The sequence below is a fragment of the Herpailurus yagouaroundi genome, unplaced genomic scaffold (assembly GCF_014898765.1).
Source record: "Herpailurus yagouaroundi ecotype Mexico unplaced genomic scaffold, PumYag 141, whole genome shotgun sequence".
Lineage (NCBI taxonomy): Eukaryota > Metazoa > Chordata > Mammalia > Carnivora > Felidae > Herpailurus > Herpailurus yagouaroundi.
In genome coordinates, this window is record NW_024412396.1 from 74,800,388 (window position 1) to 74,812,735 (window position 12,348).

Consider the following 12,348-nt stretch of genomic DNA (forward strand, 5'->3'; position numbering starts at 1 on the left):
GCCATAAGCCCCCAGCTCCCTCGAGGCACGTGGGGGGGGAGCACAGCGGCACCTGCTCTGAGGTCTGGTGCAGTTACAAACGCAACGGAGGGAACAATGTGTGGGCTCCCCACCCCGGGCCGTGTCTGGGCTGCAGACAGTGGTGGCTGGCTGCCCACCCGAGCTCCTGCATCAGGCGGCTGGGGGCTCCTCCGCCGGCACCCCCGCTGCTCCCACGGTGTGAGTGTGGGGCCTGCCGGATCCCCGTGCCAACTCTGCCAACTTGCAGAGGGTGGCGCAGAGAGTGGACGAGGGCAGTCCACCCGCCGTGCTCACCCTGCAGGGTGCGACCCTGCACAAAGCCCGGCGCCCTGCGCTTTGCGGCCGGGCGGAGGGGACAGGACCGCAGGAGTGACGGCAGCAGGGGTGGCCGACCCCGGACGAGCGGGCTCACGGTGCTTACCCCCAGCAGGTTTTTGGGCACGTAGCCCTCCCGGTCCCCAAGGCGAGCCCACCACCACTCGGTTTCACTCTCGTCCTTGCGCCTCAGGATGGTGATGGCATCCCCCTCGTGGAAGGACAGCTCGTCGCTGTTCTGGGCCTCGTAGCCCCACAGGGCGTACACCACTCCTTTGTTCATCACGCCCAGCTTCTCCTGCACCCCTGGGACGACAGGGCGAGCGGTCAGGTGTCCGCGGAGGGCGGGTCGCCGGCCGGGGCCGTGTCAAGACCCTGACGAGTCATGCTACTGCTGCGTTGGGTCCCGGGGCCGAGGCGTGTTGCCGGACCAGGCACGCCGTGCCGCATCCACACAGAGAAGCACGGTTTTTAGCGACCAGGCACAGAATCTTTCCGCAACACGGCCCTTCAAACAGGTTTTCAGGAAGGAGCCCAAGGGACGGAGTGACTTCCATCCCGAGGAGCTTGGCAGGGTGGCTCCCAAAATGGAAGGGGGCTCCTCCCCGGCCCCGCAGCACCACGCCCAGGGGAAGGGCCCCCGCCCCGTGCCAAGACGCCCCGTGTACCGTAGAGGAACTGGGAACACTGGATGTAGCCTTCCTCCGTCTCTTCACACTTGTCCGCGGCGGTTTCGATGTCGCTGATGGTGGAGGCAAAAATGGCAGCGCCGCTCTCCACCAGCTGTTTGCAGAGGTGGACGCTGTTGCAAGAGGCGGCGCAGTGCAGCGGCGTCCTGGAACGGAGAGCGGGTGAAGGCACGCGAGGTGCTGCCCGGCCAGCCAGGCCCCGGCGGCCTCCCGGGGGCCTCCGGGGCCGTGCTGCGCCTCGAGGCCCAAAGGTTCCCGCGTCGGTCCTCCAAACGGCAGGACTCCTACTGGCCTGTCTCTCGGCCAGGCCGCGCGCCCGCTGCTGGGCGGTGGGGCCGCGGGGGGGGGGGGGGGGGGGGGGGGCAGGGGCTGGGAAGCGGCCTATCAAGTAGGTGCCCCTCACGCGAAAGCAGGGGCGCGCTGCACACGGCTGACGCGCCTTCACGCGGCCACGGCGGTAGGCGTTGGGCGGATTTTGCCACAATTAAAAAACCCCAGATGTTCAAACCACACCAACAAGAGCCTGACATTGCCAACAAGACCTAGCAGAGGCCTGGGGGCCCGCACAGCAGCGGAAGGGCCCTGAGGGCAAACACCGACAAGGCAACCGCAAAGCGGGACTGAGTTTCTGCCATGCAGGTTATCCGGCCATTTCAAACCCGACGAAGAGTAACACTTTGCAAAACGCGCAGCCCGCGAAGTTGCTAGCACGTGTACGAAGACACGATCCCAGCTGTGCCTTTCACAAGAGGACTCATGGAACCAAAGTGGGGAGGAGGGGACCAGGCCAGGCGGCCCCGGGGTGTGACAGTAGGCCCGCCCACCTGTGTCCACTTCTGCCCTCGCCCAACTCCTGGACCGGGGGCCTCCTCCTACCGTAGGCCACGTGCCCCAGGGGCCCTCACCAGCCATCACTGTCGGCAGCGTTCACATTGACCCCAAAATCCAGCAGGAACTTCACGATGTGGTGGTGGCCGGCGCAGACGGCATTGTGCAGCGGAGTGATCCCTTCGTCATTGGGCTTGCTAGGGTCTTCCACCTGAGGACACAAGGCCCTCGTGAGCCCGGCCTCCCAGCAGGTGGGGCAGCCCAGGCCTGCGGCTGCACTCACTCACCTCGTAGATGACCCTTTGCACCAGGTCAAACTCGCCTTCCAGAGAAGCATCTAGGAGCAGCGCCAGGGGGTTGAACCGGACTCTCAGCCCGTGCCCTGTCCGCTCCGAGTTAGGCTTCTTCAGGTTGGTCCGTTTGCTCTGCCGGGAAGGAAACGTGCTTCTGATTTATAGGTAATGTGCCAACGCACCAAGCCGCGGTGGAGAGGAGGGACAGGGCGAAAGCCGTGGGCAGCGTGTGCACCCGGCAAGGCTGAGCGGCCCCTGGCATCGAGAGGAACGCCCACTCCCAGGGCCCAGCCAGACCCGTTGTGCCACATGCGGCATGCTCCGGGGGGACGGCACTGCTCAGGGGCACCCACGGTGGGTGATAGTCAAGCTTGGGAGTCAGCAACTCATTCCTACCCACCCCCGTGGACATTCACCTCCCCCTCTCTGCTCCACCAATGCTGAGCTCCCACCAGAAGGCTGTCTAGGAGGTTCTCGTCCCCCTCGCCGCCTGGCCCTCAAATCCCGACGGCAGCTCCCCTTCCTCGGGGAAACCTGGCTGGGCCCTCCAGGGAGAGCTCTGCAGCCTTCCACACCTCTTCAGAGCCCCACCTGTGGACTGCAGCACTGTCCTCCCCCTCGGCCTCAGTGAGGGTGGGGACGAGTCTGGCAAGCCCCACAGTCCCCGGAACTATGGCTAACACAGCCGGGTCCTCTACAAACACTGGCTGGCTGACTAGGACGACACCCACCGTAGAGGCTCCAGGCGGGGGCACGGTGGGGGGCAGCAGTGGGGGGGCTTGGTCTTCCCCCGGTGAGGGAGCCTCGGCCCCAGGGCTGGGGACCTGTTCCGTGGACGGGGCTGTGGCCACGTTGTTGTTGTCGTCCTCGGCAGGCTCGGCCGTTTGGTGGGTGCTCTGGGGACAGATGAGCCCCTCCGGTTCAGGGGAAGGGAGCTCATTGTCATTGGCGTCCGAAGACGGGGCAGGCTCGGAGGGGAGCGGGGCTGTGGGCTGGGCGGGGCCAGCCTCTCCCAGGTTCCCGTTGGCATTGGTATTTCCATTGTCCACGTCGGCCAGGGTGCCCATGAAGTCCTGCGAGGGGCCGGGCTGGTAGAAAGGGGTGCCCTCCATGCCGCCGGCCAGGGTGTTGAAGCGTTGGTACAGCAGCTTCTGGATGTTGGGCCCACCGGGGCCCTCGGGCTCCGTGATGGAGCTGCGCTTCTTTAGGGGCCGGGGCGCGTTGGCCAGCTTCCTGCGCAAGGCCTCCAGGTCGGCGTCACTCTGGTAGCGCAGCGGCGAGTGCACGATGGGCGTGAGCTTGGTGGGGCTAAGCGGCCGCGGCAGGCTCTCCACAGTGCCCGTGCCGGTGCCGCCATCTCCAGGAGGGGCAGGGCTGTCCTGCTCTGGCTCTTTCTCAGCACTTTCCGAAGGCGGCTGGGACTGCGACGTGCTTGTGGCCGGCGACCCGTGAAGAAACGGTAAGGGTGACGGGGACGTTGACCCGGATGGTAAAACGGGTTTACCGTACACTGGAGGAAACACAGAGGACAGGGGCAGCTGGAGCCTCCTGCGGGGCCAGGGGTCTAGTCACCACATCCCTGCGGTCGCACAGGAGGTGGGCTCCTACGGAGAACAGGGGTCTGCTCTGGTGCTGCTGAGTCCTACCTTTAAATCCCGGAGGAAACCTCTGTCCAAAGAACCCCACTGACTCCTTTTGGAAGATAGAGTGCCCTTCTTAACTGGTTTTTACATTTGGGCTTCCACAATTTAGGCTTTTTCAAATGAAAAAAACAAAAACAAAACATGGCTGCAGGCCCAGCTTCCCCACCCCAAACCAACCTTCCTTGTTTCTAAGCCGGGGAGAAAGACCCACCTCTAAACAGCATCTGCCCCCCAGGCCAAGTCTCATGCTACGGAATGCAGGCTGCCTCGGACAGGAAGGCCCGGCCTGCTGGCCCAGGCACTGTAGGGCAGGGGGCCAGAGCCCTGCCACAGGTAGCCGGGCTTCCGCTTGGCCGGGGGGTGGGGGGTGGGCGCTCCCAGGAGTCTGGAAGCTGCAGCCTCTGCCCAAAAGTCTGTGGGGAGGCCCAAGCCCAGAACTGACCCGCAGGACCCCGCTGTGCAGGTCAGAGTCACCTCCTGCCTCCACATCCGTGGGCCCAGGCTCTACTCTCTCACCCTTCCTAGGACACCCCAGCTCCCAAAGCGGCAGATGCTCCCTTGCCTCCCCTCCAGGGGCTTGGCTCAGTCACCTCCAGGAGGCCAGGAGGACCACAACTGGGCAGAGCACCCTCACCGGCCCCTGGAAAGCCCCTGCACAAATTTCCACAAAGCAGGAGAAAAAGAGGAACCTCCTTCTGGGAACCGGGCTTCCTGAGTACCACAGGAAGGCAGGTGCTGAGGCAGGAAATCAGTTCCCATGTGATCCAGCTACAAAACTCCACCCATTGCCTTTTACCCCAAACTCACATGGACACCTAAGGCCACGCTGTACACAAGAATTAAAATTTTAATCCCAGGGGCGCCTGGGGGGCTCAGTCAGTTCAGCGTCCGACTCTTGGTTTTGGCTGTCATGATCTCACGGTTCTTGACTTCGAGCCCCAAGTTGGGCTCTGTGCTGTTAGCTTGGGATTCTCTCTCTCTCTCTCTCTCTCTCTCCACCCCTCCCCGACCTGTGCTCTGCTTCTCTCAAAAATAAACAAACATTGAAAAAAAAGTTTTTTTAATCCTAAATAGTTTGTGACCCGAATGTAAGGCTATGGCCTGGCACTTTAAGTAAAAGCATGACTCCCTAGCCCCAAGACAAGGTACAAACCCACTGTACCTGCTTTAACAGACTTATTTAAGGTGCTGTGCACCGCTGGCTGGTAATTCTTAGGAGGCGTGGCTTGCTGGAGGTACATGGAGTAGATGGAACTCGAATTCACTGTCTGGGGTCCTTTCCTGGGGGACTGTGGCCTTGACCCTTTATCAGCCAGAAAGGGCCTAATGGCCACAGTCAGTGGGAGTTCGGGTTTGCTGTCCCCAGCTGGGAAAGCAGGCGGCCCCGCCGGCGGGTACGTGGGACTCGGCGGCACAGAGATCCTCTGCTGAATCTGCTGTGAGGAAGCAGACGTGTGGCCACCCGAGGTGGGCAGCGGGGCGGGTTTTTGCCGGCTGGGCGGGCCTGCGCCGGGCCTGGGCAAGCTGCCCTCCTTCCTCCTCTCCAGGGAGTTTGTGGAGCCGGGGCCCACGGGCGCAGGGCTGGGGTACGTCCCGTAGCTGGGAGGCAGCTGCTTGCCGACACCAGGGAGGGGGGGTGGCACTTTACCGATCTCGACGCCCTAAATTGAGATGTTAGCAAGAAAAACAAAGTTACCCTTTGAAAAGTTAAGCGTATTTCTAGCCACAGTCACAAGAGAAAACAAAGTCGGACTTGTAATCCTTCAAATCAGCTTGTGACCAGGCACAGGGCCCACCGTGGGAATCGGGCCCATCACCCGCCCATGATGGAACAATCCTGAGCGATACACATCTCCACTCGCAGGCGCTCAGTGCTGAGGGACCACAGTCTTCTTCAGACTCGGTCATAATTTAGATACAAGCAGGATTAACTTGCCTCGTGACACCTCCCACCTCACAGCCCTCAGATGAAGATAAAGGCTGAAGAGTGATACAGTGAGGACCCTGTCTGTGTTTTGTGACAGGGACAAACGGCCTACCAGCTTCTCTGTGGCTCCTAAAGTTGACAAGGGCACAGGCTGGCTCGAGACGGCCCCTTGCTTGAGAGGACCCTCCACGTTTGAGTCCTTCCAGTCCACACTGGCGATCTGCGTCGGCTTCACTGAAGAACTAGAATTTTGTTTTAACGTTGGCCAGTTTCCATCATTGGCTTGAAAAGAACACAGAATTTGAGTATAATTTTTCCTCGATTTAGCTGAACCAACCTAGGAACAGCCCTCTGCTGGAAACAAAGATCGGCTCTGACAGAGCTCCGTTACCCAGGCGGCCGGCCACCCCTGCCCGCACACAGGCTTGTGCACAGCAAGACCAAGGGCGGCGTCTGCTGGCCAGGCCCCGCCAGCGCCCGCACCGCCTTCCCGTGTACAGAGACTCAGTCACCATGCACAGGGCTGCTCCAACCCAGGCGGGGGGCCAGAGGACGGTGGAAACGCTCCCGGGCCCCTATCTAAATGCAGGTCAAATCGACTACATCGACACCAGGAAAATAAAATGAGCCTGAGCACTTACTTTTCAAACGTTACTTACAAAACCAGTCACATACAGCAACGGTCACATACAGCAACAGAAACAAAAGATTTATCCTTTGACTTCATAACAGGCTTGACCTGTACCACCTTCCACATTAAAAGGAAAATTTGACTTTCCTCTGTTAGAAACTTCTATCCTCTCAAAATAACTTATGAGCAGAAGAGGCCAGTACAAGCTCCCCTGATTGGCGTAGCCGGTTATCATTCTGTTGCGGTGATCAGAAAGCAAAGTCACGCCCAGGTTTTTAGGAAAGCTGCTGAAAAGCTGCTCTTTAACGAGGCACTTTCCAAACTGAAAAAGGGTGCAGAAGCAACCCCTCCAACAGCCACAGCCACGTGAGTACATTCTAGCACCCGCAGGCGCCACATTACAGCCTCCGACTCAGGCTCCCGCTGCCAGGGCAGGCCCAGGTGCCGGACTGGACCCGAGTGGAGAACACCCAGCCATCAGCCACAGGGAACGGGAAGCAATCAGAAGGGACTGCTCTGGGCGCTTCTGACAGGAACAGCACATCCTCTCTCCTCACCCACCCAGCCAGCGCCAGCAGGTGGGCATAACTAAGGAGCAGGAGGAAAGCCACTCCCCCTCAGAACAACAGCGCCAGAGCCAAGACCTGAGACCCGGGAGACAGCGTGCTCCGAGCCCAAGTGCGGAAGGCCCTCCCGTGCAGTGACCTCTGGGCGCCCTTGCCGGGCCCTGGCAGCGGCAGCCTCACGCGGCGCCAGCCAGGCCGCAAGGGTGCTGGTGAGGCAGTCCAAGGCCCCAGCCCGGACCACCGTGCTCCACGCGTCCGGTCAGCCGCTTCCAGGCAAGAAGCGCGTGCGCCTTCAGGAACCCTCGGCCGTACCTTAGATCTGGGGGCCGTCTGGGGGGGGAGGGGTGTGGGCCACGAGCACGCAGGCTCAGCAAGGATACGCGGAGGTGGCAACTGGGCCGATGGGGAAACGAGCAGGGCCCAGCAGACCAGGGAGGGAGGGAGGGGCCGGCCCCAGGGGTCTCAGAGAGTGGCGCCGGCCAGCTGCTCCAAAAATCCACAACGGGAGCCCCAAAGGGACTCAAAAAGGGACCGGGAATTTCCTTCTTCGGACAGGGGGTGCAGAGGAAAGAGCCTTTATTTTTACTAGAAAGGATTAAAAGGGACAATTATCTTCAAGTACGATGGGAGGTTCTCGCACAGGAGGTAAAACTAAAGTTTTTAACGAACTCAAAAAATCATCTGGATTTCCTAAAACAAAACCCAAAATCCCCTGCTGTGCCAGCATCTGTCAGACCCTTTCCTGAGGAGGGTGTGGTGTGTGGCCCGGCCCAAGCTTCACACCTGTCTGTTGAAGGAAGGGACAGACTGTGATCATGTGGCATTTTTCTCAAGCCTAGATGTGATGAGCAGACCCTTCTCAGTTTGGAAAAATAAACGATTGCTGATTCAGCAGTATCGGAAAGGGCCAGAGCCCCCACTGGGCCTGCCAGCTGACGTACAGTTTGCATCGAGTCTGCAGGGTGCCCTGAGGGGCTGCGGTCAGGCCCGACGGCGAGGTCTGGTACTGTCCACGAGCTGGTCACTCTGGGCTTCCCGTGGCCATCTGTGTGACACGGCACCAGAAGGACAGTCGACAGCATGAGTTAGGGTCCCCACGGGGAGGTTTCTCACCCCAGCTCCACACCCGGGCGGGATTCTGTCTCCAGTGTGGGGGACACAGGTTTCTTGTGTGCGGTCACCTTACACTGCGGTGGAAAGAACAAGGCTGGAGCTGAACTTCTGAAAGACACGTTCTCCAGGCCCAGAAGGGTGTCCTTTCCTCAAAACCCTTGTGAGGCGGCCCGGCCTCACACACCCACAGAGAAGAGGGGAACGGGAGACGTCCTTGGCTTGGGAAGTCAGCAGAGGGGCGCCTGGGGGGCTCAGCCGCTTGAGCGTCCGGCTTTGGCTCAGGTCATGATCTCGTGGGTTGTGAGTTCGAGCCCCGCGTCGGGCTCGCTGCTGTCAGCCCGTCAGCACAGAGCCCACTTCGCATCCTTTGTCCCCCTCTCTCTGCCCCTCCCCCACTTGCACTCTCCCCAAAATAAATACATATATAAACAAACAAACAAACAAACAAATAAATAAATAAATAATAAAACAAAGTGAGCAGAGAAGTAGCTGGCTGTACTAATTATCTGCCCTGGAAACAAACACCTACTCCCATAGTGGGGCGGTTCAAACTATAAATAACCGCTTCTCAAAGAAAGCTGCAATTAGAGACTCGTACCAACCATGCACTCCACGTGGCTGCTGAGACACGGCCGTGGAGAGAGCCCAGCCAGGGCGCGCGGCCCACGACGGCTGGTGACGCTTATCCTGCCAGGGTCACAAGCCCTGACACCCCACAGCAGGAGTGGCAGACCTGTTGCTGCTCAGACTGGGCAACAGGGAAGAGGACACGAGCGAACGGAAGACTGCCAAGCTCCACCCCCAATCCTGACAACAGGGGCCTGGCCCAGCCTGGCTCAGCCTGGCTCAGCACGGCCTAGCACGGCCTAGCATGGCCCGGCCCGGCCCGGCCCGGCCCTGGACTGGTGAGCGAGCAAGGGAAGGCCGTGCGGTTTGCACCTGTGCTCCGCCATTCCACGTCTTACGGGGAGACATTCAGCCCAGCGTAAAGAAAATCTTACTGCAAAGCAGCTCCGGCTTCCTCATGTTTGGAAAGCAGCCGCCTTCTTCCGAGAAGGGAGAGCGGCCTCCCCATGGAGAACCCAGCCTGCCCTTGGTTGGGAACCGGAGGCTGCACAAGGCTTCCCAGCGTCCCCAGGAGTGCTACACGCCAGCGCGGTGCTGGTCCCACCGCACGATTCGGTGTGGCCGAGGGCCAGAGTGATGGTCTGCAGACCTCTGGATTGGTTATGAACGCGCCGAGTGGGGAAAGGGAAGCCCAGCCCCAGCGCACTGTCCACAGACAGGCTACCCCTCTGCTGGGATGGGCAGCAGGCGAAAGCGCCCTCACCCGGACACAAAACCTGCGGCACGAGCGGATCGGGTCCGAAGTACTCTGTGGTTTGAAAAGCCACACAGTAAAGACACTCAGCTCAATAAAGAGAATCTGTTCTCATTTTGGGGCCGTATCGCTGCCGTGGTGGCACACAGCTCCCCAACACCGCCCTAGTGGACCGAGGGGGAGACAGTACTTGGGGGAGACTGAGGGTGGGCAGAGCCTGGGGCGTACCGTGGCAGCCTCCTCTGAGGTTCCTGGCCCCCAGGGTGCCCCTTCCCTGTTCACCTGCTTTCCTCCAAGACGAGGGCCCGGGCCACTCACCGGATTTGGATCTTCCGTGGGCAGCACTTGAGGCGATAGTGAGAGACTGGGGCTTTATGGGGTCCCCTGGGACAGAATAGCCACCGGCACTGGGGACCTGGATATAAGGCCCCACTGCAGCAACCCTGCCAGGCGTGCTGAGCGGCGACTGTGGTGACGACGTGCCATTCACACGGCTCAGCTACAAAATGGGAAGAAATGAGAGTTAAGGTTCTCCTAAATTAAAGAAATCACAAGCCTAGTATGACTGACTGCTCTCACCTGAGCCACTCACTAAATAATGTGCCCTCAGGAAGCTCCATCACCCTAAAAAATCAGTATCTAGAAAGGGCAAGTGTTGAAAGAAGGGCCTCAACCCACAGTCCCACACAAGTGATTCTCTTTGACAACTCCTACCTATTTGCGAGCTGGGAGAAACAGGGCTGGCGATGGAATAGAACAGCTTCCCAGGACACCTCTGAGGAACCCTCTATACTGGGGGATGCTCTCCCTCTCTCCCCGAGGTGGGCAGAGGCATCGGTCAAAGCCTGGGCTCTGAGCCTGGTTTCAAATCCTGCTTTGCCACTTATTCACTGTGCTGCCTTGGGCAAGTGAAAGTGACCTAATGGCTCTGAACCTCAGTGCCCATGTCTGTAAAGTCAAGTTGAGGCTTGGTGTAAGGACTGAACAAGCCGTGCAGGGCACAGTGACAGGGCCTGGAACCAGGAGACCCTCTGACCAGTGCCCTGAAGACAACCCTGCCACTCTCGGCAAGGACACCACACTATAGCCAAGGACACTGATCACGTGATGCTGCCTAACAACGAGAGGGTCCACAACAGGGATCTAAATGGAGAGTCACGGACACCTTAGGGACCCCAGGTAGGCTGTAAGAGATCCATAACCTCCTACGATTGTTTGCAAAATTCTGCATCCATGAGCATGTATCATTTTAGGGAGAGGGTCCAGGACTCTGACAATTGCCCAAAGGGGCCTACGACCTTTGGGTGGAGACACATTTCTGCAGACGCACCACATTCTTCAGGATCACCTCAACTATCAGGTGGAATGTAAGAAGTAACGTTTACCTAGCCATCTGTGATGGTTCATTTTATGTGTCAACTTGGTTAGGCCATAGATATCTACTCAAACAGGCCTAGATGCTGCTGAGAAGAGACCAACGTTTAAATCACTAGACTGTGAATGAAGCGGACTGTTCTCCACAGTGTGGGTGGGCCGTGTGCAATCGGCCGAAGGACTTGAGAGAGAAAAGACTGATGTGCTCGGAGAAAGAGGCCCCTGGGCCTGCAGACGACCTACAGACCTGAGCAACGGCATCAAGGGCCCCTGCGTGTCTGGACTGGAGGTGTCAGGCATGTAGCCTCCACAGCCACGTGAGCGAGTTACTTAAAGTCAGTCTATACACCCAGCAATCACTCTCCACATCCCTGCTCATTCCGCTCGCTTCTCTGGAGAACCCTGACTGATGGAGCACAGCCAGAAAGTGCTGTGTGAGCAAGAGGACGATACTCGAAAGAGCAAGGAGAACCATCATTTGACCATGGTATCTCCCCTGCCAGGCAAGTATGGGAGAACTGTCATTTGAAAACACAGAGTCCTACAGATCAACCACGAACTCTCTGGTTTAAAAACAAAAGGGGGGGGGGTAGATTGGTTTGTAAATAAGAGATTTCACCTGACACCACTCATTAGGACAAAGAAATGGCAGTCCCCACCCCTCACCCCAGCCCACCCAGGCAGAGCCCCAGAAGGGCTCTCACTGGCCTCCCGGGAGCTGCCTCCAGAGCCGCAGCAGCTGACAAGAGGTTACTTGTCAAACTGTCAAAGTACCAATTACGGAGTGTGGACGAGGACACTTGGGGAGCTGTTCCCAGCTAGCTGGTGCCCACGCCCGCCCACCTCCCCCTCCCGCTCCAGCCCTGCACTCAGGCACTGCTTCCTTCAAACCCTGGCGCCACCATGGAAGGCAGGCCAGGAGCCACACATAGCAGTGCCTCGTCCCCCAAGCTCTTGGGAGTGCTCCTGCTCACTGATGTGCCGAGAGTTAACGGCAGGACTCGGGGACACCCGGCGAGGAGGTCAGGGAAAGGGGCCACAGGCCCCGGGATGTGGGGTGTTGTAGAGAAGCTGCAAAAGGAGTGAGGTAATGACCTAGAAAGATACCCATGTTGCAGTTAAAAAAGACGAGGAGAAGAGTGCAAATGATATAATTCCTACAATTCCATTTTCAATTAAAAATTAAGTACCTTTTTGTCTGTATTAAGCAAAAGACTGGAATCATTAAAACTATCCTGTTTGGAGAATGGGAATAGGGTGGCAGGAACTTTCAAATTTTCTTTTAAGTATTTCTGCACTGTTTTCATTTTCCAATGAGCATTTATTACCTTTGAAAGTCAAAATACCAAATAAAGATTTTTAAAAAGCACTAACCCTTTATAGAGCACTTTGCTGCAGAGTTTACAGAGCCCTCCCACATGGGTTATTCTAAGAATGCTCACGACGACTGCTGGGGCAGGCAGGACATATCAGTTTGCAGCGAGGACTCGAGTCTGCACAGGTCAAGGAATGTGCCCACGTGGCACAGCTTCAAGTGGCAGAGTGGGACCGACCATGCCCGGGTGCTGCCAGGCCGGAACCACAGCTTCCCCAAGGGTGGAGACACAACAGCGCAGGGGAGATGGGG

The 12,348-nt window shown here is 58.7% G+C and overlaps 1 protein-coding gene across 2 annotated transcripts in view; it reads right to left on the minus strand.

Annotated features, from left to right (window-relative positions):
- Positions 1 to 12,348, minus strand: part of PPP1R13B (protein phosphatase 1 regulatory subunit 13B) — a 99,643-nt gene that overhangs the window by 518 nt on the left and 86,777 nt on the right. For both annotated transcript variants that reach the window (XM_040478320.1, XM_040478321.1), the window contains exons 9-16: positions 9,666 to 9,846; positions 5,829 to 5,998; positions 4,952 to 5,450; positions 2,878 to 3,656; positions 2,141 to 2,278; positions 1,931 to 2,064; positions 1,005 to 1,171; positions 443 to 642 (exon numbers count right to left, since the gene is read on the minus strand). In XM_040478320.1, the coding sequence (XP_040334254.1) occupies positions 443 to 642; positions 1,005 to 1,171; positions 1,931 to 2,064; positions 2,141 to 2,278; positions 2,878 to 3,656; positions 4,952 to 5,450; positions 5,829 to 5,998; positions 9,666 to 9,846 (2,268 nt within the window). The remainder of the gene's footprint in view (positions 1 to 442; positions 643 to 1,004; positions 1,172 to 1,930; positions 2,065 to 2,140; positions 2,279 to 2,877; positions 3,657 to 4,951; positions 5,451 to 5,828; positions 5,999 to 9,665; positions 9,847 to 12,348) is intronic.